The sequence below is a fragment of the Cygnus atratus genome, chromosome 26 (genome assembly GCF_013377495.2).
Source record: "Cygnus atratus isolate AKBS03 ecotype Queensland, Australia chromosome 26, CAtr_DNAZoo_HiC_assembly, whole genome shotgun sequence".
Taxonomy (NCBI): domain Eukaryota; kingdom Metazoa; phylum Chordata; class Aves; order Anseriformes; family Anatidae; genus Cygnus; species Cygnus atratus.
The window spans coordinates 4707785-4732719 of record NC_066387.1 but is presented as its reverse complement, the minus strand read 5'-3'; the positions used below and the strand labels follow the sequence as shown (position 1 = coordinate 4732719).

The 24935-nt window shown below is 56.1% G+C and overlaps 1 protein-coding gene across 14 annotated transcripts in view; it reads left to right on the top strand.

The window, feature by feature from the left end:
• Window positions 1-645: 645 nt before the first annotated feature.
• TCF3 (transcription factor 3) overlaps window positions 646-24935 on the top strand; it is a 73801-nt gene continuing 49511 nt past the window's right edge. For 3 of the 14 annotated variants that reach the window (XM_035569674.2, XM_035569667.2, XM_035569673.2), the window contains exons 1-3: window positions 660-908; window positions 3431-3535; window positions 10243-10315. In XM_035569674.2, coding sequence (XP_035425567.1) covers window positions 3458-3535; window positions 10243-10315 — 151 coding nt within the window. In that variant the 5' untranslated portion in view covers window positions 660-908; window positions 3431-3457. Of the gene's footprint in view, window positions 909-3430; window positions 3536-10242; window positions 10316-24935 lie in introns of all 14 variants that reach the window. The other 11 variants (XM_035569666.2, XM_035569668.2, XM_035569672.2 and 8 more) reach the window with 10 other exon arrangements.

Genomic DNA, 24935 nt, shown 5'->3' with positions numbered 1-24935 from the left:
TGCCCGGAGGCCTGGCCCCGCTCCCCTCCAGGCGTCCCCCAAGGCCCGGGCCAGGCCGCGGCACCCCCCGGTCCCCCCCGTGCCCGCGGGCCACCCCCGCCCCCGGCCGGGCTCTTTTCTGCCCGCCCGCCCCGTCGGGGGCCCCCGCGGCCGCCGGGGGAGCTGCGGGCGGCGACGCGAACCAACGCCCGCCCCCTGCCCGCGCAGCGCCCCGCCTCCCCGCTTGGTGGGCGGGCCCCGCGGCAGCGCGCGTTCCGATTGGCCACGCCTCCCGCCACTCGAGCTGCGCGCCCTTTCCATTGGACAGCGCCGCGCGGCCTTATCAGTCCATATGCCGGCGGCGCGCGGCGTAACACAATCCACATCCATATCCCTCCGCCACAAAACATAGTCCCTCCCCTCCTCACGGCGGCCCTCCCTCACCCCGCCCCGCTCCCCCCTTCCCCCCCTTCCCCCCACCGCGCCTTCAGCTCGGCGCTCACCGCGCCGCGGCGGCAGCCAGCTCCTCCCCGCCGAGGCGCGGCGGAGGGATACAGCGAATGGGAGGCGCCTGGCGAAGAGTGGGCGTGGCTCAACGGAGGCGAGGGGGAGGGGGAGGGGGGGGGGAGGCGGCGGCGCTGGGGCCCGGCCAAACCCCGGGGGCGGGGGGCGCGGGGCGCACGCGCCGCCCGGGCCGGAGCCAGGCGCTGCCGCTTCGCTGCGCCGTGCCCGCCGGCGGCGCCAGAACAATAGGGGCCGGGGCCGCCCGCCGGCACAGGGCGCCGCGGCCGCTTCCAGGCCGGGCCGGGGCCGCCGCCTCCGTGCCCGGGGGAGCTTCATGCGCTTCCCTTCTTCCCCCCCCCCCCCACCCCTCCCCGCCCGCCGCCCCTCCGCGCACGCACCGGGGGCGCGGTTGTGCCCCGGAACAGGTAAAAAAAAAAAAAAAAAAAAAAAAAAAAAGATAATAATAATAATAATAGCGAGGCGGGGGTAGCGGGGAGATAAGGGGGGGGGGGGGTTGATAAGGGGGGGTCCCGCCCGTCCTCCCGCGGGAGGTCGCGGGGCAGCCCCCGAGCAGCCGGGGGCGGGGCGGGACCCCCGGGGGGGCCGGGAACTGGGGGGGGGGGGGGCGCTCGGGAGGGGTCCGTGCCCGGCGCCCCCCGGCCCGGCTCTTTTGTCCCCGACGCTCCGCGAACTTTACCGGGGCTGTGGGGGGGGGGAGCGGGGGGGCTGCAGGTACCGGGACCCCCCCCCCCGCCTTCCCGCGGCCCTTCCTCGCTGGGGGGGGGGGGATGTCCCGGCTCTCTGCGGGGGGGCGGCCCCGTTCCCTTGCCCCGCTCCCGGCCGCAGCGGCTGCGAAGTTGAGGCCGGGCCCCTCCGGGGGTTGGGGTGGGGGGGTCGCTGTTCCCCCCCCATCGTTGTGAAAGTTTCGCGGGGGGGGCACGGGGAGGGGGCGGCCCGCTCTGAGCCCCCCCCCCCGTTAGCGGGAGGCCGGTGTGTGTGTGTGGGGGGGGTGTTAAAATGGGGGGGGGCACCTCGGCCTCCACCCCGCCCCGGGGGGGCTCCACGGTTTGGGGGGGGGCACGAAGGGGCTGGGCAGCCCCCCCCCGGGCGGCGTTGGGGCAGCTCGGGGCCGTCCCGGGGCGATGCGAGGGGGTTTTGGGGAGGGGGGGGGCAGAGGCCGCTTCACCCCCCCCCACCTCCCCCACCCCGGCCTCCCTCCGGAGCCCGGCCTCGCCGAGCGGCGGCTGCAGGGGCCCGGTCCGGCCGGGAGGGGGGCACGGAGCCGGGCCGGGCCTTGGCAGCCTTTGTCCAGGCTGGGGGGGGCCCGGGGGGAGCGGGGAAGCGGCCTCGGGGCTCCCCCGGGACCCCCCCCGGGCCCCCCGTCCCGCGGGGTCAGCCTGTCCCCGGCCTTTGTGCTGCCGCCGGGCGGATGGAGCCCGGGGGAGGGCAGGGCCCGGCGGCCCTTTCAACTTTTAAGTTAAAAACAGAGCTCTTTTTTTAAAAAAAAAGAGGCGAAAAGAATATTAATTTAAAAAACAAAAAAAAAAAGGCCCTGGCTGAACCCTGGGCCGCGAGTTGTTAAAGTTGTCCCGGAGCGTCACGAGGGGCGTGGGTTGCCTCAGGGGGCTTCGTGTGGTGGAAATGGGGGGGTCCCGAGGTGCTGCCCCCCCCCCCCCAGCACCCAAAGGACCCCCAGAAGGGGGCTCCCTGCCCGCACCCCCTCCCGTCACAGCCGGGAGCGGGGCTGTGGGTGGGTGAAGGCGCTTTAAAAATAATGTCCAGATGCACTGGTGACACTTAAACTCTTTTTTTTTTTTTTTAAAAACAAAAAATAAAAATCCCCGGGCTGTTCTTTTTTTTTTTATAGCGGTGGAAGGTTTTTACATGCTGGGCAGATTTCGGTATATTTTGTATTTTTAAACTTTATTGAAATGTGGTGGCTGAGCCGGCGCAGCTTACAAACAGTTTGGATCGCATGCAGTTGTCGTCTTTTTTTTTTTTTTTAACCTTATGATTAATGAGTTAAATTTATTGGCCAGCTGCCCTTTATAACCATGAATGAGTTCCTAAAAAAAAAAAAAAAAGAGAGGAAAAAAAAAGGGATCTTTTATCTCCTCCCAGGCCTCTCTTCCTCCCTCCCAAAGAAATGTTTTTCTATCATAGTGAGTTGGCCAAAAAGATCAATCTCCCTTTAAAAAAAAAAAAATCCGTAAAATTAGGAAGAATAATATTTACCTATCTTGCCAGGTTGCCTGAAGAGCTTTATTTTTGCAGTACCCTCCAAAAATAAGGCTTTTTTTTAAATTTTATTTTCTTCAGGCCCTTCTGGGAGAGGAGGGGGGCAGTTCTCACTGCTCCTCTTGCAGGCGCTGGGCATCCCCACGCTCAGCCCCGAAAAAGCAGCTGCAGGTGCTCAGCAACCTCAAGGAAAGAGGCATAAGATCAGACTTTTTTTTTTTTTTCTTCTCTCGTTTTTTAAACAAAACTAGGCAAGGACAAGAGCGAGCCTCCTGCAGGGAGCGAGCGTGGGGGAAGGCGAGGGGGCGAGCCGAGCCAGACAAGCGCCCGAGTGATAACTTGCCTGAACCCTTTGATAAATGAGTTGACTCTTTTTTTTTTTTTTTTTCCCCCCCTTCATTCGCCGCACGCCAGGAACAGAATTGGCCCGAACTAGTGGAATTGGCAGCAAAAAACCAACATCCAAGTGTGTCTGGTCAATAGCGCGCTTGTTCCTGCCCCTGGGTGCGATGTGAGGGCTCTGCCTGTGCTCCCAGCCCGGCCGGGCAGAGCGCTCGGCTGGGTTTTTCTTTTTCTCCTTCCCCCTTTCTCTCTCCTCTCGCTGTGTTTTTTTTTTTTTTTTTTTTAATATTCATCAGTGGGGTGGGTAGTTTGCTCTAGTCATTAAAATATCTCCTTCCCCTCCCCCCCCCCCCCTTGCTTTCTCTAGGACTGCCACTGTTGAGTCTGTGGGAGTATGAATCAGCAGCAGCAGCAGAGAATGGCTGCAGTTGGGACAGACAAAGAGCTCAGTGACCTGCTGGACTTCAGTATGGTGAGCGAGCGGCCGGGGGGCGGTGAAGGGCCCGGGGCTTCGGAGCTGCACGGGGGAGGAAATGGGAGCCTGGAAATTGGCCGTGATGGGTTTCAGATGTGCCGTGTTTGTGTGCATGCACATGTGCTGCAACTTGTTTATTTTCAAGTTAAAGCGAAGCTGCTGCCCCTCCTTCCCCCCCCCCCCCCCCCCCCCCCTTCCCCTCGATGTATATTGTTTCCTCGCAGGGAGTACAGAGAGGTGGGGGGGTTGGTGGGTTTTGCTGGTTTTTTTTTTTTTTGGATGGGAAATTCTGGGGAAACATAACATACTTGTGTGTAGGCTGTTTAAATGCTGGTGGTGAAAGGGCCAGGTAACTGTTTTTGAAGCCATGGATACAAAGCTAACGCAAAGATGTAACTTCAGTAGCTGATTAATCAGGCTTTTTTCCTCTCCCCAGATCCAGACTATTAAACTTTTGCTCCCACAGGTTATTCTATCTCGGTTTGAAATTTGTCCAAGCTCTCCAGCACATTATTTTTGCAGGAGTTAGGCACTCGCGTTCCCCACGCTCTGCTCTACTGGAAACCTTTTAGCTGCCTTTAGGGGCTGTTCGTTTTCAAAGAAACAGAACCTAAGAGTTCCCCCCGAAGGATGTGCGCAGCTCAGAGGGAAGAGAAGTCCCTGGTAGCCGCAGCAGAGCGTGGGTTAGTCCCCAGCACAGCCGCCTGTGCTGCCGTCTGCAGTCAGCGATGTGCCACACCGAGCACGTCAAGCCTCTGCCACGCTGGGGCTGGCAAGCGACTTGCGGAGGGGAGAGCTCGTGTTCAAAAGAAAATAACTTTGTTTGGTTCCTCTGTCGTGTGCTGCACCCTCACGGGGCTTGGAGCGTGCGTCTTGCTTTTAAGATAAGCAAACACACTGCGAAGATAGAGAAAACAGCTCCTCGAGGAGGAATAACCATGGGTGCCGCTGCTGTGGCTGTGGGATGGCCCCCGAGTAGATTTTCTTGCCCCTTAGGGAGGAGGGGAGAAGAGTAAAGCGGGGAAAAAGGTGGCAAAACGGGGGGCGCCTGCTGTCCTTGTAGCTGTTACGCCCGTGGAAAGTGCTGAAGCCTGGCAGCTTTTCTGCAGCCAAGCACTGAGGTTTAGCAGTGGGAAATAAACCTTTTTGTACAGCTGGGGCTTTACCTGTCCCTGCTGGGCTCCGTGCTGGGGAGCTTTGGTGGTGGTGCCTCTGTCCCATGTAAGATCAAGCCTCCTGCAGAAGGACAAGTCCATTTCTCCTAGTTCTGGGCTTCTGTCGGGAGGCTGGCTCTGTTAAATTAACAGCAGGATGTTTTACCGTTGGTCGTGGGACTGGGTTAAAGCATACCTTTAAAAATAGGACGACATCCAGGTTCGCTGGGGAGCGGTGTGCGGTTATTCTGCTCTCATCCTCGAGGTCCTGCTGTTCAGCAGGCGTCCCGGGGCTCGCCAGCCCGTACACCAGGCAGTGCCAGGTTTTGGGCTGAGCCTCAGTCAGCGGTCCGTAGCCTGCTCCCAGGTCGGGGCTGCGCCAGCTCCTGCTTTACTTGGTCTCTGAGGAAGAAAATCAAATCCCACTCACCATTCAGAGCTTTAAAAAAACGCAAGCCCTTATTTTCAAAATTGGCAACCCATCCGCACTCAGTTGCATGCTGAGAGCTGTATTCCCTGGAGGGGTCCTGACCTGTTCCCTCTGTATATGAATATTTCTGTCCTTGGAGATTAATCTGCAGCCAAGGGATGGATTTGGGTTCAGTTCCAGCTCTCCTACGCTGATGTAAACCTGGGGAATGACCAGAATTTGTTCTGCGCTCGTCTGAGGCTTATGCATTCAGCAGCGGCACCGGGGGCGGCTGCTTGCAGGATCAGGGCCTGCAAATGTCATTTGCCAGCAAGTGATTCGAAGACATTCCCTCCGGGATAAGTTGGCCGATGGGCTCCGATGCAGGCTGGGTTTGAGCCAGATCTGTTTCACAAGCCCTCGTCTCTCCACACATGCACACCCTTCTCCTGAGTTTGCATAAAGGGATATTAGCATCTCTCCTGGAGGATGGGAAGTGGAAATGGAAAGCTTCCTCGCTGGGAGCTGGGCACCCTGGCGTCGCAGGCTTGTGCAAAACGTGGGGGTGTCAGGGAGACTGCGCTGTGGGTTTCTGTACTTGTGTCGTTGGGATGCAGGATTTTTGGCCACAAAGCTCACTCTCAAGTGTATTTATATGTTTTTTTTTGGAATAAGCAGGAGTGGAGCCCAATAATCCTCTCTAGAAGAGAGTGGAAGGAGGGAAGACTGGAGAGATTCAGAGAGGCTGGAGGCGTTTGCTTCAGATCAGTGTTTCGGTTCCGTTTTCCTAGGGAATGTTCAGCCCCTGTAGCCCGTGGTCCAGCTTTGTGCTGTCTTTTGGGTGGATTTTAATATCTGGCCCTGGTGAGTTTGCATGGCGAGGCGTGGGTTTGTGGAGTCAGTAAAAGGGTTGTGCGAGAGGCTGTACATGGGTCTTAGAGTCCTGAAAAGAAAGACGTGTGCCTTCTTTAATAAACAAATACGTCGGGTAGCTGCTGAGCTGTGAAGCACTCACCCGAAGCTTTCTGCCAGTGTAATTTGACAGTGAGGGTGAAAACCGAAGCAACGTGCTTCTGAGCGAGCTGGAGCCAAACGCGCGGCTCTGTATTCGGATTGCTGCTCTGGGGTGTGCGCGGCAGAGCGCTTACCTCTACCTCGGAACAAATTGCCTTTTATAATTGCCCCAAAGTGCAGGTAATTTGTAAGCTTTCTTTCACCACGGCTCCCTGGCAATAGTCCAGAACAGGCTTGCAAATCCGGAGGAGAGCTTTCGAGAAAGCATCCTGCCTATTGCTTCGCGTTGCCGGCTTCCACCTCTTTAGCAGCCCTTCGTTTTGGTGCGTGACTTTGTGCCAGGCTGGGGTTTGCGGGCACGTGCGGTGCGAGCTGCGCCCGGGCGTTGCCCACACGTGCATCGCGAGATGCTCGGTGCAGCCACCCTGGACCACATCTGTGCCCTGCTGCTGGTGTTTGCGTGTCCTGGGGAGGCACGGGCATGTCCCAGGTCCCTGGCCGGGCTGTGGGGGCGGGTGCCCAGGCACGGGGCTCTGCCTTGCTCATGGACGGGGCTGGGGGCTCATCCGTGCCGCGGTGCTCGCCTGCCAAGCCGGAGAGAGGCAGGCGGCTGCGTGCCAGCCTGGGTCTCTGGCAGAAGTGAAATACTGTTAACAGCCATGATTATTAGCAGAGTATTAACCATATGCTGCGGGGATGCCGGTTGTCAGGGCGGGTTTCTAACTCGGTGAGAAGTTGCAGGGTGGGCAGAGGCTTGAGCAGTCACCTAGGGCTGCTTCCTCGGCAAGTGATGGCGCTTGCTGCCTGCTGGCCCTCGCCATCCAGCCTCTGAAATAAGGGTGAAAACCGAACTGTTCACAGCCAGCAGGGCTTGAGCAGCTCCTTCTGCCTCTGCTCCTGCGGCTCCTGAAGTGCTGGATGCTGCCGAAGCGGCGCCGAGTGCCCTGCTCTGGCCAAGGCACAGCGCCTGCATTTCCATGATAAAACTCTCGCTTTTGTTTCAAGCGAAGAGGTTGTGAAGTTTGCTTTACGCCGTGGTGGACGTTTGGGGCCGTAGTCAGGAAGGTCTGCCTTAAATGAACACGTATGAAATGTCCTGCTGGCAACGTTTATTGAGTCGAATTCCCTCTTCTCCCCGAATTAACAGCTGGATGCTTTCCACTCTGCAAAATAGATTTCAGGTTTTGAGTTCAGGCCTGAGGTTGGTTCAGCCTGGAGTTCATAAGGTGGAGGAGCGGGGGAAGTGAAAACAGCTCTTTAATTTGAAAACACTGATGCACTGGTGGAAATGCCCAATAAATGAAATGCTGCTTGATGTTGTTACTTGTGTTTGGCAAATTCCCTCTCTTGCTTACAAGTTCGCTGCCGAGAGCGTGGGGTCTCTCAGCTGTAATTCCCCAGCAGCGAACGCGGGTGTTTGGAGCTCGCCGTGCTCTGGGTTTGCATCTTTTAATCCGGGAGAAGTGGAGGGGGAATAAATCCTTTGGTGGGGGGAGTTAGAGCTGCGAGGATACACGGGCATTGTTGTCAGCTGTCAGGGAGGCCGGAGACATGACTTGAGAAACTATATACAGAGACTTAAGATGGGGGATTTTACATAACCACTTAAATCTACGTTATTCAAATCCAACAAAGGACGAGTAATGACCCAATTACAGCTCCTCGGAGGCTGCGCCTGGGTCCCTCTGGTGCGTGCCAGCCCCGGTCCGGTGTCGTCCTTCCTCTCCCCTCGAAGTTTATTTTTAAAGCTGCGTTTCGAAGCAGAAAGGAAATTCGCAGTGGGTGGGTGAACTTTGGCTGTGAGTGACACACGCCAGCGAGTGCCTCGTGTATGCCTTGCACCCAGCTCCTCGATGCGGCCGCGCACCAGCCTGCGCCACGGTGGAAAAACAACTTGGCAGCAAAAAAAAAAATAAAATAAAATAAAAAAAGAAAACCACCAAAAAACTGAAACGCTTCCTGGAGCCGGCGAGCGATAAAGGCGCTCGGAGCCTGCCTCGAGGCACGGGGTGACCTGGGGCACCCCGCTTGGTCGCGGATCCCTCCGGGAGGGAGCGCAGGAAGGGTTGCATCAGTCTGAAACCTCGCGGCGGTGGCGGCGCGGTGGCGAGGGCATCCCCGCGGGGGCGTGCTGGGGATTGCCGTGCCGCGTGGGGGGGACACCTCTGTGCAGGAGGAGAAGGCGCTCGGTGCACAATGGAACAGGGCTGCTCATTTTCTCCGTTGGTGCTTGCCGCTCCGACCTCGGGGTTTTCGGCATCAGCGCGTAGGAAGCAGAAAACCTCACGAAAAGGAGGCAGGGGAGCTTTTGGGGTTTGGTTTTGCTGCTCAGGACCGCGGCGCCCCGTGCTCACGTGGGCAGAACTGCCTCTCGCTGCCTGGAAAAAGGGGTCTCGGACCCCTTGGTCGTCTTCCCTACCTCAACGGGAGGGCATATGAGCGGGGCCGGGCCGGGTCAGCTGTGCAAATTCCATTTTTAGTCATTTCAGGGATCTTTGCAGAAAACAGCGCTGACAAAAACAAACCAGAGCACTGAGAGGAAGGTAGGCTGTAAGCCTTCGGTGTCGTCAGGGTTTGTTTTTGTTTTCTAGCCCGACTTCCTGAGGAAACAAGGCCTGTTCGATGGTGGGGCCGCCAGCCCCCTGGGTGCGGGGCTGAGCCCCCGGGGCTGCAGGGGGGGCCCCCAGCAGGGGCTGAGCCCCCAGGGAGCGGGGTGCTGGCGGCGGGGCAAAGCCACGGGGAGGCAGGTGCCTGCAGGCCTGCCGCCGGTTGTCCACACGCGCACTTAAACGCTGCTTACGCCTTTATTTAAATGGCGTGTGCTTCTGTACCGCTCAAATGTGCGCGTTCATAAATATATATGATCCCAAATTTGAGTTCTTTTTTGAATGGCAGTTGGTTTCTTAACTGCTCTCTTTGCATCTCTACCACATTTAACTGTGTTTTTCTTTTTTTTCTCCCCAGCGTTTGTAAAAACAAAGCTGGGCAGACGGTTCTGTACAAAGGAATGTTTCTGACCACAGCCAGACATCAGCTATGTCAGGGCACGAAACGCTGCGTTTCTGTAGGCTCTTGTGCCATTACATTGTTTAATCTTCAAAGCATTAAACTTTTGAGTTACTCAGACATTGCAAAGCTAAAAATAATAAAAATTCAAATGACTTGGTGGTAAAAGTATCTTGAGTAGTAAAAGGATATTAAAATGTTAATTCACTAAGCGTTTTCCCACCAGTTGTTTTATTGGCTGGAGCTCCATTTGTGTGGAGAAGAATTAGTTTTCTGCTGCACGCAGGTGCATATAAATTTTTAAATAACAGCTTCTGAAGCCCTCCCAACTTACATTAAAAATATTTACCCAGGTTCACTGACGAGGTACGCAGTGTTTTTGAGGAAGCTCCCTGGCGAGCTGTGGTGCTGCGGCCACAGCAGTGTAGCAAACGAGTAGCCAACGTTACTGACTTTGCAAAATACGTGAACGTTGCTCATCGTGAGTTAAATACCTTTGAACTTGGCACGGCTTCTGCCAGCCCATGGGCTGCGTTCACTCGTGGTGCTGCTGGAGCCCCCAGGGACCAGGGTTGGGAGCTGGCATGGGGCTGCTGGGTGGCCGGAGGGCAGCCCGCGTCCGCCTTGGGCACGGGGCGAGACCTGGACCGCGCTAGGGGCCGAGGGATGAAGTGAGCTCTGCCGGGTGCTGTCGCTGGCCTGGGAGCTTTTTGTGAATGGAGTCAGGCGTTCGGCACGGCTCCAGGGGCACCCTCCCGGCTGGGCCTTGGTGATTAGGCTGGGGCAGAAACTGTTGGTTTTGACCGCAGCAGCGATGCGTCTTGGATGGCTTTCAACTGCACCTAAGGAACCAGACACGCTGTGTACACAGGAGAAGTTTATGCACGTAGGAATGCGTGTGTATATTAGTGCACAGCTGCGCTGCTCTCCCGTCCCTCCTGCAGCTGATCTATGTAGCAGGGACGCGAGGAGAGGAAAGTTTTTTGCATCAGTAAAGTGCTTCTCTTCCCCCTTCCTCCCCCTGCCTGCCCAACACGACTCCCCTTTGCAGCAGCACAGCAGAACTAACATACTGAAATCTCTCTTCTCTTCCCTTCCCTCTCATCTCCTTGTTTTTCTAGATGTTTCCCCTGCCAGTGGCTAATGGAAAAAACAGACCCACGACCCTAGCAAGCACTCAGTTTGGAGGATCAGGTATTGTCATCTTAATTTTTTTTGTTATTTAACAACATAAAGTCTCTTGCAATAGATGTGTGTTTGCTACCAGAGACCCAACCGGAGCGGTTTCGGTAGTTTTGTGTGTTGTGTGTTTTTCTGGTGGTTGTCTGCTGCTGGTTTGTCGGATGCTCTCCTTGTTGCTCCGCGTGTCTCTGGGCAGGCAGAGCTGCTCTTTCTGGTCTGTCGCTGGTTGGGAAGCTGCTACCGGAGCTGGAGGTCGTGCACTGTACCCTGGAAGACTTTTTCTGTACGTCACTGAGGAGACGCTTCCTTGGTGGTGAATTCCTGGGGCTCGGCTGCCCGAAGGGAGACTCCGGTGCAATGTGGGTGTCTGCTCCATTCAGCCCCCCAGCAGCTCCCTGCCACGGGTGGGATCTCTCTGTTCCCACAGGTGCCTTCGCAAAGCCCTCCTGGCAGCAGGGAGATGGGCAGCGAGGGCGGCTGGAGCCGTGCACGAGGTTTGGGGCTGCTGGGGGGCAGAGCAGAGCCGTGCGGCCCCGTCCCCGCTGGCGAGGGTACAAGGATGCCTGCATTGAAGGGGTTTTGGAGCAGGGCGTCTGCGGGAGGAGCGGGCTGCTGCTCTGGCTGCAACAGCAGGCTCTGAAGGGCACGTAGCTTTTAGATGTCTGGTTTTGGAAGCACGGTGTGGATTCATCTGAGGCTGAAGCGGAGAATTCCCAGGCCGGGCGGACGGCGCGGTGCCGTGCCAGGCTTTTGATGCCCGGGGAAGCTGTGCTCTGCGCAGGGCTCGCTGCAGCCCCTGGCGTGCAGGAAGTTCGCTTAATTTGCCCTTCTTGCCGAAACATGCTGCTGCTTTGGGGATGGTTAAAACTTGACCTTCCTGCGCCGGCTCGAGTCGAGCTGTCTGGGGAAAGGGCAATGCCTGTGCCCAGCCACAGGGAGCAGGGTGGGATTTCTGGGTGGTGGCGGAGAAGGGGTAGCTCTTGGGAGCTCCTGTGAAAGCAACGTGCAAGAAGAGTGCTCTGCTCTGCTCTGCTCCTGCTCTTTGGGGCCAGGGGAATGTGGAACTGTTTAGCTGCTTGTCAAGATGTTTTTGAGCAAACATTTTTACAGGGAGGTAAGCTGTTGAGTGGGTGCTGGAGAAAAGGGAGGAAATTCAAGGGCAGAAACTCTCGGGTTAACCCAGATGGAAGCTGATCTCCCCAGCGAGCATTCCTGTGTATGAATGTGCCTGCGACTTCTGCTGTTAAAATAATCCACCGAAGACATGCTACACGCTAGTGAGAGAATAGCACTGGAGCAAGCTCCCATTAATTTGTTTCCTGCTTGGAGGCTGGCTTGGCTTGCAGAGCCGGCCAGCGAGGAGAGGCTGCAAGCAAGGCTGTGCTGGTGCAGCCAGCGCGGTGACCGGACCCCCTCTGCCTGGCTGGGCAGCAGCCAAAACGATGCAAAATCTTTTCTTTTTTTTTTTCTTCCCCTCTCTCTTCTTTCGGGTGAGTGAAAGGTAATGTTGACACCACCCTTCCTCTGGGCTGCTGCTTTTTGAGCCTGGCTGTGAGTAGTTCATAAAAACAGAGGACTGATATTATACAACAGCAGTTGCACAATCGCTGCTGTCCTGGTTTTGGGGCTCTGGGGCAGCTCTTTTGTCCTGCAGACGGGCAGCCTGTGTTTCAAATGCAGCTTGAGGCTTGGTTTAGGGGAAACCTTTTGCTCCACCAGCAGCGTTAGCTCCTCAGCCTCACCTTTGGAGAGTGAGAGGGACACATTTCAATTCCTCTTCACATTTGTGACTTCTTCTGGTTCTGGGTGTTTGAAGATGGATTTTTGCTGGGTGAATAACTGCAATAAGATTCCACTAAGGTGTGCAGTGTACAGGGGTGCAGTGCATCTGCTAGAAGGATCCAGGCTGTCTACAGAGGGTCCTGGACAGTGGTCTTCATAGTTTGTGGATGGTGGTTAAGCTAAATCTACTAATCGACAGCAAGGTACCATCAGAGGCTAGTTCATCCTCAAAGGCATAGCCAGGCAGCCAGCTCAGAACTCGACGGCAACTTGTCACCAGCGCTGCTTGGTTGGAGGTGAAGAGCAGATGGCCCTTGGATTCAGGGACCTGGACTTGCTGAGGGAGCAGAGCGCCTTGCAGCCATCGGTAATCTGGACCTGGAGATTAGCTCCTTAAATCTGCTTGCCACACAGCAAGGCCTGGGTTTCATCTTCAGCGTGCCTCGTGGTTTTCAAACGCTTGTGTTCAGCTGGGGTCCCATGCCCCTGGTGAAATAGTGCTGTTTCCTCTCCGCTGCCATCCCTCTCCTTGGAAGGAGGAACCAAGCGCCAGTTCGCTCAAGTCTTGGCTCAGCAGTGCGCACTGCAACATCAATACCTGGTTATTGCAATAACCCCGAGATAATAAACTGACGCCTTCTGCGCCAGAAGCATTTATGTTTTGTGCTTCTGCCCACCCTTGGAAATACGAATTCGTGGCCTCCCACTCTTCATCTCCCTCCTCCTCAGGGAGATCCTGGGGCAAGGCGGAGCTCTTATTTTTTTCCCCTCCAGAGGAGCGTTCGGCTCGAGGCTCTCTGCTGCCCAGGGGAAGCTGGAGGTGGAAGGAGCCGGGCAGGGACCCTGCTGACTCCCAGCCAAAATGCCCCATTTGCCAGGATAAGGTTCTCGCTTCCAAAGTCCGGCTGGTAAATAAGGTAGTGCGGTAATTCGAAACAGTGCTACTAGAAAACTGCGGTGATAAAACTGCCCCAAATTGAAATCCTCTTCAAATCCCCATTAATGACTGCCTTGGCCGCCCCTGGCTGGGATGCTGGCGTGTGCGTGGGTGGCCTCCTCGCGAGGGGGGACCCAGTTCGCTCTCCGAAGCCAGGAAAATTCAAAGTGTTAATGCAAGCCCTCCAGCTTTGAGATCTCTTTGCTTTTATATTTGTCTCCTGGTTTTATTTTAAGCTCTGCCACTGTTTCCCTCATTTCTGTCCTTAAATGCACCAGGGAGGAACTGGTTTAGCTATCCCGCCGCATGGACAATTCAGCACCTCCGCTTTGCGTTTTTTTGGCAAGGCAAAACCCAACAATTGCCACTAGGACGGAGCTTACGTCATGCGGACCGTGTCTGCAGCATTTATAGCACATATAGGTCACCGCGGGGAAGTTGGTCTTCCTGGGGCTTGGAGCTGCGACCAGCGCTTCCAGCGTGAGCCCCGCTGTTTGCTGCCGGGGCACTCAGCACATGCCTATTGTCCTGCTCCTAGAGGGCTGTGGTTTCGTCATCCCCGTGCCAAACTGTTTGTTATTTGCAGTAGCAAAACATTTCAAGCCGGGTCCTCTGTCCCCCCTCCGGCCCCCATGTCATAGTTTGTAGATGACTAATCTGATCAGAAATGAGCGCTCTCCCAGCGTGCTTAATTAAACTGAGCCTCTAGCAGGAAACCGCGCGTACTGGATTTCACATGGAAATGACCAGTTTTAATTGACGCTGAGACAGTAGGAGTGGCGGGAGGCGAAGAAGTTTCATTGTCTCTTCCTGGGCCGTGGCATCGCCGCGGGGCCGCGCCGGGGCTGTCACCTCTTGGCTGCTGAGTTTTTGGGGTCAGCGCGTGCCAGCTGTGCCGCTGCCGCAGCAAACACGTCAGGGCTCTGCCGAGCAGGGAAGGGAAACTGAGGCAAATGGTTGCACGAGGTAATACATCTCCTGGAGCAGAATACATCTCCTGGAGCTGCTCACCAGCAGTGCTTTGCATCCACAACGAATATACAGCGCCTGTAGCCCTCTCCCCAAAGCATCAGCAAAATGTGCGATGCCAGGGTTGTGTCCTATCGGAACAGGAGCCCAGGCTGCCTTCTGCCGACACGATTCCTGCTCACAATAAATAAAATCTTTGCTAAAAAAAATAGCCTTAATTGTTTTCCTTTTGAGTAACCGAATTCACCGTTAAATGTCTTCTCCTTCTCGCTTTGTGCTGAAGGGAGCTCCCGTGCTTGAGCTCCCCTGGGTGGGTTTGGAGGGGAGAGTTCCCCCCCCGCTCCGCGCTGTGATTTCCAGCCCCAAAATTTGTTCAGTGCTTTTTTGCCAGTGAGATTGTGAGATGAGGCTCATTGTTGAGGGAATTGCTTTGATCGGGGCAAGTTCATAAAATACATTTGAAGCCGGCTAACCAGGGAGTTTTTCAAAGAGTTACAAGCTGGTGCATGTAACAAATTTTAAGTTATAGTCTAGTGAACAAAGCAAATGCATTCTCCCCGGAGGTAGGTGAGTCTCTATCCCCTTTGAAAGCCTGCTTTAAACAACGTTCAAACTTGGATACCTGTGGCAACAGCACTGAGAGTAATAAATTCTGTGAAAGATGAGGTTGTCTCATTAATTGGGGCTGTGGGTTAGCTGTTTGAAGATTTAATTATTCTGCGTGTGCACGCAGCCGCGTGTCAGGAGGATCCCGGCGTGGAAGGGCGGGTCTGGGGGGCTGGATGCTGGTGGTAAAAGCGGCGAATTCGGGGGGTTGTGGGGAGCTGAGCACCACGTTTTGGGCGCAGTGCTGTCAGCGATTGAGTTTCAGGCTGCAGAATGGCGTTTTCAGCTATTTGCCATAGTGAGGAAAAGAGGAGCTTTTATTAGTAAGGATGTATCACGTTTTCCTACTAACTGCCTCGAGTTCCCACATGTTTTGCTTATGCTGGAGTGGGAGTGATGGGCTTTGCTTGCTATTTTGATATGTGATGGAAGGCAGACATGAGGTACGCAATATGGGACTTGATATTTAAAACTGGCACTTTCCATTAAAGCGTGCACTGCAGGCTGCTTGTTTATGTTGCGGTCGTGTGCGTGCCCGTGCAACAGGCTTGCGAAACTGTCACTAAACGGAGAGCCACCACAACAAAAAGTCAGAGCAGCAAGCTTGCTTGCCTGCCTGCTGCCACGGCTTTGTCTTTCGAAGTTAAAATGACTTTTTGGCCGTTTTTGAAGGAAGAAAAAAAAAAAAAAAAACCTCTTGCTGTGGACAAGTCAAGCTTGCAAAGCCTGGAAGGAGGCGGCCGGCTTCGCTTCTCTGCGAGCCCTGGGGCTGCGTTCTTGCGGAGGAGGGTGCTGAGGGTGCTGGGGGGACCCCCCCCGGGCTCTCCGTGCCACAGCCTGGAGGGTTTTCAGGGCTTTCAGCGGAGTTCAGCTCCCACGTGCTGCAGCCGGGTGCTTTGAAGGGCTCTCGGCTCTATTCTCTTTCGCTGCTTTGGGGAAGCTCCCGGTCTACTCCCTGCTTTCTCCTCGGTGTTTTGTCCGTGGGGTGGGTCACGTTGAGGATATGGAAAATAGGATTTGAGAAACGAGAACAGAAAGAAAGGTTTGGAGGGCCCGAAAGTGGGGCGTTTCTGTAGCTGGGTGAGCAGGAAATAATAGCAAGTGTGGGGGAACAAAATGCAGGGGCATATCTTCACGCCTGTCTCCCTCAACCCTGCGTAACGCCCCAGTTCCATCTCCAGTCGTGTCCCTGTGTCCTGGAGCGCGCGTCCCTGCTCCTGGGGCTGCCCTGCCATGGCAGCTGCTTCTCCTGCACCATTGCGGCAAGGATGACATGCAGCTGTTTGTTGTTGCTTTTCTTCAAATATGTTTTTTTTCGCCTTGAATTTTCTGTACAGTGGGCAAGGCTGGGAGCGAGGGCATCCCGCTGGAGCAGGTTTCCAGCGGGTGCGTAAGGAGTGAACCTGGGGAGAGCACCGAGGGCGAGCGTTGTGCTGGGGCAGCAGCGATGCTCTAGGGGCAGCTCAGCGCTCAGGAGTCCTGCCGGTGGCTGCGGGTACGGCAGAGAAATCTCCCTTCTTTGTGTGCCTGCAACTTCAGGGGCTGGAAGGGTGCGTGTTTTCAGGGGAGGGGTATTTCTGCCCATCTCCCACCCCAAGGAAGGGTCCTCCTGGCTGGATTTGAGACTTTGAACAAGGAAAGAGCACGGGGAATGTCGGAGGTGCTAGAGAGCCAAAGCTGTACTGAGATAAGCGACAGCTTTTGTTTAGAAACTGCAAATTTGACACAGACCTTGTTTAAGCACACAGCTTTAACTTTGCCAGCAGAGTTAGAGCGGTGCAGCCATCTCCTGCCGGCAGAGCTTTTTCCTTCCCGAGATGAGGCAACGCAGCCCTGGTGTAACTGTGCCTGCTCGAGGGGTTGTGGCGAGAGGAGTGCATCTTATGTGAAGTATCACGTGCCTTACCTGGCGTGAAGCTGGGGTAGGAGGGAGCCTTCTGCCTTCGAGCTCAAGCACCTGCTTTCCTTTTATTAAAAGGAGGTGGTGCCCGGCGCTGTTGCACTGCTTAGGCTGCTGGTGTCTTGATGGCGAGGGCCAGGACCTCATTAAAAATGATCTCGTGGAGGGCAGCACGCTTGGGCTTTGGTGCTGGGACGCAGCAGCTCTGCCCCAGCCCACCTCCAATCCTGCTCACGCAGCACAGCTTGAGCATTGTGCGTTGTTGCAGGGCTGAGACTTGGACTTCTGCATTTGAGGAGGGAAAAAGCACGTGCCTAACCTGGCCGTGCCTGGCTGTTACATCCCCTGGGTGCTTCTCCATCCTCTGCTCCTGTTGCGTTCTGCCGGTGGGAGTAGGCAGAAAGCTCGCTTTTGGCTCAGCATCCCAGCTCGAAGCCTTCCACGCTTGTTGTGCCCTTTCCAAAGGGGAGAGATGGCTTTGGAAGGGGCCCAGCAGGTCTGGCAGGCGTTTCTGCTGGACCTCGCTGCTGCTAATTTCAAATTCTGCATGCTCGGTAGGGTGCCTGCTGCAGCACGTGTCCCGCGTGTGACCAGCCGCTGCTATTGCATCCCCATTGTTAATGTTACGTGCGCTTACACTTGGATTGGAGTTAACCTTTTTTTTAGTTTGAGGTAGCAAGTGGGTGTCTTAAGGGGACAGATGTAATGCGTGGTGCCATTTTGTTACTCTGGAGGGCCTCATACCTAGTCAGGCACTGCGGTAACTCGGCTGAAGGATGCTGTAAACGCATCTTCTCTGCTCACTGGCATCCAAAATCACTGTTAAAGGTGACATCTTTGTTCTAATAGAAGAGCAGACTCTGATGATGCTGTTTACGACATCTTCACAAGTGGGAAGGTGATGAAGATCTTACCACTTCAGCTGGAAGTAGGCAGTGTTTGCCTCCAGGGCCAGGGCAATGAGGTTGTGCACGTGTTTCCTGCATGCTTTGGGCTGTGTGCATGGGACAGGACCATGGGCTGAACTCCCCAGGCCGGCGAAGCCCTCCTGGGATGCACGGTGACCCCTGATAGATGGGGTTGATGCGGGATGATCCTCTAACCGCGGGCTGGAAACCTGCCCTAGGAGCCGTGCCGTGCCTGAAAAGCGCGCTGCGCTCTCGGGGCGGGCTCGGTGCCTCTGCCCTGTGCTGCAGGCGTCGCGACGCAGGTAAGCCCCGGGTCGCAGGCTGCTGGCAGCTGTTCCTCTTCTGCCTTGGCGCTCGTTCCTCGCCGCTCGGCTCGGCCCGTTCTGCTGGCTCCGGGTGCCGTAGCGGAGGCGTTCGCCTGCCCGCCCGCGCCCTGCCTGCCTGCCACCCCGTCCCGGGGCGTGCAGCAGGGCGGTGGGCTGGTGCCGGCCGATGCAGCTGTCTCAGTTATGCCAAAAAGTTTGCCCACATCTGCCTCTCGGATTCCCAGCCGCGTGGGTTGGGATTAGCCTGCCCTCTCGCAGCGCCTCCAAATAGCTGAGACATCCCCGGAGCACGGCGAGGGGGTGGCAGCCTGCAGGCTCCCAGCTGCCTCCGAGGAGGACCGCTGGCTGTCCCACGTGTCCCCAGGCAGCGAGGAGGAGGGACGTGGGCAGCATCCGAGGGCTGCAGCTTCCCTGGTGCATCCCCAGGCCACCGACCCCACTGGGTGCGTGCAGATGCCCGGAGTAGATGGGTTTGGGGCGTGAGGATGGCACCGACCCTCCGGCATCGCATTGCACGAGCAGAAGGCCAGAACGCAGGCGTATGTTTGTGAGCAGTGTTTCTGGGGAGAAGGGTTAAATTTTAGGGAAATGGGGCTTGTTGAATGATGGTTGTGCCCTGCCAGACCTCCAAGCAGAGCCAGCATGGAGAGCATCTCGCTGCGGGTTTCGGAGGCCCTTCTGCCAGAAGGTTCCCAAGTATTTTGCAAGTCTTGATTAGCGCATTAGCTTAAACAAATTGAGTTATATATGCCACGGAGGGAAGAAAGGTACTGCACTCCTTCAGTGTTGACTTAAAGTTTAATTAATTTTGTTGCCAAATGAGGCATGAAATACGGTGTGAAATACATTGTGGTGCTGAATGCGTAATTGTACAGGGGACCGGGAGCACGGCGGGCGCTGAGGGTTGGAGATCACTGGAGGCGAGCTGGGGCATGGCGCTCTCGTGGCACCGAAACGTGCAGCTGGCAGCTGCGGCACCGCCGGGCTTCCCACGGTGCCCTTTGTGGGGGAACGTGCCCTGGGGACCCCCCCAGGGGTGTGGGACCGGGCCCCTGCAGCCTTCCGCACAGCCCCGCGGCGCCCTTGGGCTCTCTGCGGCTTTAAACCCAGCGCAGCCTGGGTTTGGGGTAGGATGGGGAGGTTTTTTGTACAGGTTCTGGGTTTGTCTGACCTGGGTGACCTCACAGGGTGGAAGCACGTGAAAAAACATCAGAAGGGGAAAAGGACAAAGGTTTCATGAATCAGCTTTTGAGGATTTTCCTAATGGTTTTGTTGATGCCTCTCTTGCTGCCGTGACTAGTGTTTCTGGAGGGAGGATGTCTTCACAGGAATCACATCACCTTGCCTCACCCCTAAGGGAGGTGAATACCCAGACATCTGCCTTTTTTCCCTTGAATTTTTATATTATCTCTCCAGGTAGCTCAGCTCCAAGGCGAGTGGGGCAAAAAAAAACCTAAAAACCTGCTGTCCATCTGCCTGTTAACCCAGAGCAGCACACCCCCGCCTCGAAGTGTCCGAAGGCACCAGCTCTCTCTAAATTTAGCCAGAGATTGCGTCAGGAGCAAGAGGGAGGTGAAGTTAATGTGGCACAAGCTTTTTCTAGCAGGGGAGCCTTCCTGGTTAGACAGGGACCAAAAATAAATGAATGGCCCCGTTCCAGAGCGGCTGGGGATGGCAGGAAGGGCAGCCTCCACCAACCCCCGGCATGTTTGGGGGTGGGATTTTATACGAAGCAGGGCAAAGGGCTGTTGTACAAAACCCTGACCAGTCCTAAGCAGGAGGAAGCCTCTTGGAAGGCACGTGCCATGCCCTGTGTCCTCTCTGCGGGCACAGACCATTGCCAGCCAGCGGTGGCCTCTCCTTCAGTGGTGGCACTTGGCTCTGGTGGCCCCAGGCTTGGCTGGCACCGCTGGGCACGGAGCCGTTCCTCTCCTCAAAGAGCATCTTCTGCCCGTCCTCCATCCCTTGGGAATAGGACTTTGGTGCAGTTTTCCCCCTCCAGGAGCTGTCATGGGCTCTGTCACGGTGCTGCATGCCACCCGGACCTGGTGGCATCCAGCAGGGTCGCAGGGGATGACCCATCACGTCCCTGGCCCGGAGCAGGACCCAGCCACGCTCCAGCAGGACCCGCGAGGACAGGACAAGGCTCGGAGGACGCTGGCGGTGCCCATCACCTCCTTTCCTTCCCCAGGTGGCACAGGGGGACAGTTGGCTCGTGGCACGTGACAAAAGCTGTCCTTGCCGTGGTGAACGTGTGACCGCTCCTCGGAGAGCGGGGAGGTCCTGGGCCCCTTCTGCTTTCTAAGGCATTTTTTTTGAAAGTGAGGTGGTCTCTCCTCCAAAGGCTTGTTAATGCCCCGTTAACATTGTTATACAAAACAGCAGTATGCCATTTAATTAGGAAAAATACGTACTAACCTCTACCATATGTTGCTCTTCTCCTCGTATTTGCATTTGAAAGTCCAGCTGAATTTCAATGTGAAACTGGATTTTATCCAAATGATGAATGGCCTGAGAAGCTGTGGGAAGATGGATGTGCCTCCCTATCAAATGTCTTTGGGTTTTTTTCTTTTTTAAAGAAAAAAAAATTGAAAGCGAGATGCCTTTATTCCTCCATGTGCTGTGGTTCAAACTGTTCGCACCTTTCCTCTAAAACCTTAAGCAAAAGTGTCTGGCCGGGCGCTCGCTCCTGCATCTTCTGAGAGCAGAGGCTGCAGCTGAGCGAAGGAGAGGGATGGGTGTTGTCCCGAGCAGTGACCTCTCGGTGGCAGGTCTGGAGAGGAGCCTGCACCGAAGCTGCCAGTGCTTCTGGCACGGCTGCTTCAGCCTCGTAGGTTTTGCAATCTCCTTGCTTGACCTAAAGAAGACATCAGCACCGACAGGCACCTTTTATTTAAAAATAAGCATAAGTAAAGGGCTCGGCTGCGTGGGCTCCGAGGCGTCTTGGTCTCTGCAGCAGGAGCGTGGTGCACGGAGCTGCCGAGTGTTCCCTCACTTCGTTTTCCCAAGCTGGGTGAATTTTCGTTTTCCCAGCCTGGGCCACCGTTTCCCTGTGGCCGCCATCTCTCCGGCAGCTTTGGGCAGCACATGCTGCCACCTCGCTGCTGTGGGAAGAGCTGAGGGCGCCCAGGCCCCCGGCAGCGGGTCCACAGACCCTCCGAGCTCGCACGCTTCGTGCTGGGCCAAGGGCTGATTTTTCTGCTCCTCCGAGGTATGTGTGAACCGAGCTCAGCTCCGCAGCCAGCTCAGCGCTACATCGCTGAGCTGCGTGTGCTCACACGGCTCTCGGTGACCTTTACCTCGCCTACCTGGCAAAAAAAAAACCTTAAAAATCATTTCATATCCTGATTATTTCACATCCTCTGTGGATCTGCCTTCGGAGGCCTGCAGGAGTGATGGGCCGGCTGCAGGAGTGGGTGCCACAGGTCTCTGACTTTTGTTCTCCTTTCCCTTGGCCCCTCAGATCAGTTCAATCTTTAAGACGGTTTTTGTTGTGTTTTTTTTTTTTTTAGTTGTGTTAATGCAGCTGAACTAATATGATTACATTTCCAGATTTGGGTAATGGAATAACAAGTCAGGAAGCTCTTTTTGAACAGTTGCTTTTTTTTTTTTTTTTTTTTTTTTTTTCCTAAGTGAGAATCTGTGTCACTTCCAAATTATCCAAGTCTCTTCGTTGGGAAGATCTTTCTGTTTCTCAGTTACTCTTGGCACCAGAGCTCCCTGCTACCGTGGCCGTGCCTGCAGCGCCCTGGTCCTGGTACAAGGCTGCAGGCGCCGCGTGCTCCCTCCCGGGGTTACCAATGGACCCGGAGCAGCTGCAGGGTTGTCGCTGGCTCCCCAAAAAGTTGGGTCTTCCCTAGTAGAAGCAAGAGATGGCAGGGGCTGTGTGTGTCCCCCAGGGGTGTGTTCAGGGCAGGGAGCCTCGCGTGCCTCCCCCTCCCCAGGGTTTGTCCAGGCACGAGCCTCTCCCTGTGCCGCAGGAGCCGGCGCGCGTTGGCTCCGCTCGCCTGCATGTTCGCTCCCAGCTGGTGGAGGAGAGGTTTGGGAAGCGGGCACCAGCGGCCCAGCGAAGTCATCTCGCAGTGGCAACTTCCTTTCTAAAAAAGAGAAGGATGTTGCGGAGTTGGTGGCTTCCCATTATTTTCCCCAATTTGAGCCCTTTCTTGCCCTCGGCACCAGCCCGCGCGCTGCGCTTCAGCTCGCTGAGAGCCTCGCCGCGACGAAGGGCGCCCGCGGCTCAGGGCCACGTGGGTTTGGGCTCCCAAAGCGCCGGGGTCCCAGCGGCAGAGCCTGCCCCGGGGCCGCGGTGTTTGCCCTTCTTTGGGTCTGCGGCACGAAGGTGGTGAGTCACTTTCCATGGAGCGATAGTTACCCCGCTCCCATCTTGTATTTGTGTTGTGTAGCCAGCAGGATTATTTATAACTCAGCCAGCATCCCGAGTCTATTGTTTCAGCAAAGAGCAGGAATGACTAGATGACTTCCTGAGATATTTTTTTTACCACCCCCTCATTTTTTATTTTTTTAAAAATCTGCTTTTCCTTCCAAGTATTATATTCGCCAGTTGGATGCTTTCCCCCCACATCTTCCCCTCCTGATTGTGCATTTGTGCCGCTGACAATCCCACTACCGGTGTTGCTTTAACCCTAAAAGCAGGGTTTTCCTAGGAAAAGCGGAGGAATGTGCTCTAGCAGGTCTGCAGCACATCTGGGGAGCTCGCTGGGTCTGGAGCCAGCATCCCCGGTGCTGGCACCGAGGCAGGAGTCCCCAGATGCGAGGCTCTGGCTGTGCTGTTAACAGGAGCGCGAGCTGCTGTCTGCGTGCAGGATAAAAGGCAGGCTGTGACCTTGTGCTGCGGTTGTCCTCGGGACACCGTGCCACTCGGGTGCGGAGCTGCTCCGGTCCAGGCCACCAGTGCGGGGTGGCAGGGGAACGCTTCAGCTCAGCTGCTTTGTCCCAGTCCCACCTGCCCCAGGTGTTCGCTGGGGCAGTGCAGGGATCTTCCCTGAGCCCGCTGCGTGGGGCAAAAGCCACTTCCCTGCACTCAGCCCCAGGGACGTGGGAGAAGCGGGCCGTACGCTCCTGTCCTCGCACCTGCCCGGTGGCAGTGGCACGATTTGCGCAGCGCAATTTGTGGCAGACGCTGGGGCTGCCCCTTGTGCCGCGTCGCACCGCTGTTTCTTCTGGCTCTGAGTAACCCAGTCCTTGGCCGTTGGGTGTTTATGCAGAGAGAAAGGAAAAAGTGGGGGTGTGCATGTTGGTTTTTGCCCCAAATCTGGGAGCTCTCCTACTTCCTTTCCTCCTCCTTTTTGTTGCTCTGCCTGCAGTTTATTCACTGCCTATATTGCAAGGCTCAGCAGTCATCGCGGCCTTAATTAAGCCCTTCCGTGGCGATCTGCGGGTGAAGGTGTGTGAAATAGATAGCAAGGGCAGGGTAGGTGGTTCGGTGAACTCTGCTCGTCCGACCCTTTCGGAAGGAGCTGCAGGTCGAGCTTCCCTGGGGAGCAGCGCCCAGTGTCCCCTCCGTGGGTGCATGAAACCACAGGGGCCCAACGGCAGCGGATCCTCACCCAAGCAGCCAGGGGCTCTTTGGGTCTTCTTCCTTGAAGCCAGGGTGGAAGGGGATTCATTCTAGTCCAATTCTCCTCCTGGCTGGGCAAGATGCCCTGAGGAGCCCTGGCAGTGCTGTGCCCGGCGCCTTTCCTTCGTCGCCTCCTGGGCTGTGACGCACGGGGCAGCCCCGAGGCAGGAGCGGCTGCAACCCTGACCTGCAGAAGTAGTCTGGGGGCGAAACAGCTGAAGAAGAAGTCCTGGCTGCCTTGTGGTCAGCAGAGATCCTGCAGAAGTCCTCTCGGTTTCTGTTAGCTCAGAACTCAAAACTGAGCCCTCGTTTATTTTTAAGCTGCTGTTTCTAGCCGAGGTGCCTGCGAGCACCGTGCTTGTCCTCTCCCCGCCGGCAGGAGCTGCCTCGCAGCCCTCGGGGCCTTCCTGGGCAGGGCCCCAGGGGAGCAGTGGAAGGGGCTGGCCATGGACCTGTCTCCGAATTTGGGGGTGGATGGTACAGAGGTGTTGCTCTGGCTTTGGCTCTCCAGGAGCTGCCTAGAAGCACGAAGCTTGTCCAAATGGTCACGGTGCTCGGATGTGAGCAGCTTGGATTGGCAAATGGGTCTTGAATTCTGTCCTGTAGGGTTTTTGTGTGCTCTTCGTAGCTCCTTCAGCTTTTCCAGGTTTCTTTTTGTGCAGAGCACTAGGTATGGGTCAGACCCAGGAGCGTTGCATACGGTCCTGGGCTCAGGGCTGGGATGATGCTCTATGAAGGGCTGGGAATTGAGGCACCTTGGAGAATCGCTGTCAGAGCCATGCGTTCACAGCAAACTTCTGGGGTCCTCTCCAGAGCTACATTTCTTGTAGCAGCTGAAATCAGAGGTCCTCTGGGCCAGGCGCTGAACTTGCTATTTGTAGGAGCTCATCCCAAAGCCTTTACAGCCCAGGCAGGGCGGTTTGGGGTTGCACTGGAGCTGGAGGAGAATCCAGGAGGAGGCTGCTGCGAGACTGCCTCGCGCTTCTGCTCGTCCTCGGTAGGCTGAGGTTTCTGAACCCTTGTTCCCCAAACCTGGGCACCCCTGCACTGGCTCCTGCCTGTCCCACGTGCCCGGCTGTTTCGGTTTTGTCCCGTAGCTGGATGCTCCGGGCAGTGATCCCTTGAGTATAGCACTGGTGCGATTCCCATCCTGTCACCGCAGCATTTCCCTGGAGCACTGGGAGAGCTGAGCCTGGATGGCACAGAATTTGTGCTTCCTGCTGCTCCTCGGGTTCCTTTCCACTGAACCGCACGGAAAAGAAAGGGAGTGAGAAGACGGGGAGCTGGGCCTGACGCTCCCCGCTGTGAAACGGCTGCAGTTGGGCCCTGTGACAGCAGGACGTGTGCCACATGGCAGGAGAAGCCCAGCACGAGCATCTCGCGCAACGTGCTGCCTCTGCCAGCCCTTCTGGGTCAGCTCAAAAATAGAGAACAGCGCTTCTCCCCCAGCACGCTCCGTATTTTTAAAAGCATTGTGGTTTTTTGTTCTGTTTTCTTTAAATAATTTTCTAAAAAGTTGAAACCGTACGACTGGTGCTTTTTGACCCAAACAAGAAAACTGAAAGCTCAGTGAGACGTTGTGGTTTGGATTGCCAGTTGTAAAGATTTTTGTGTTCCAGCGCGCGA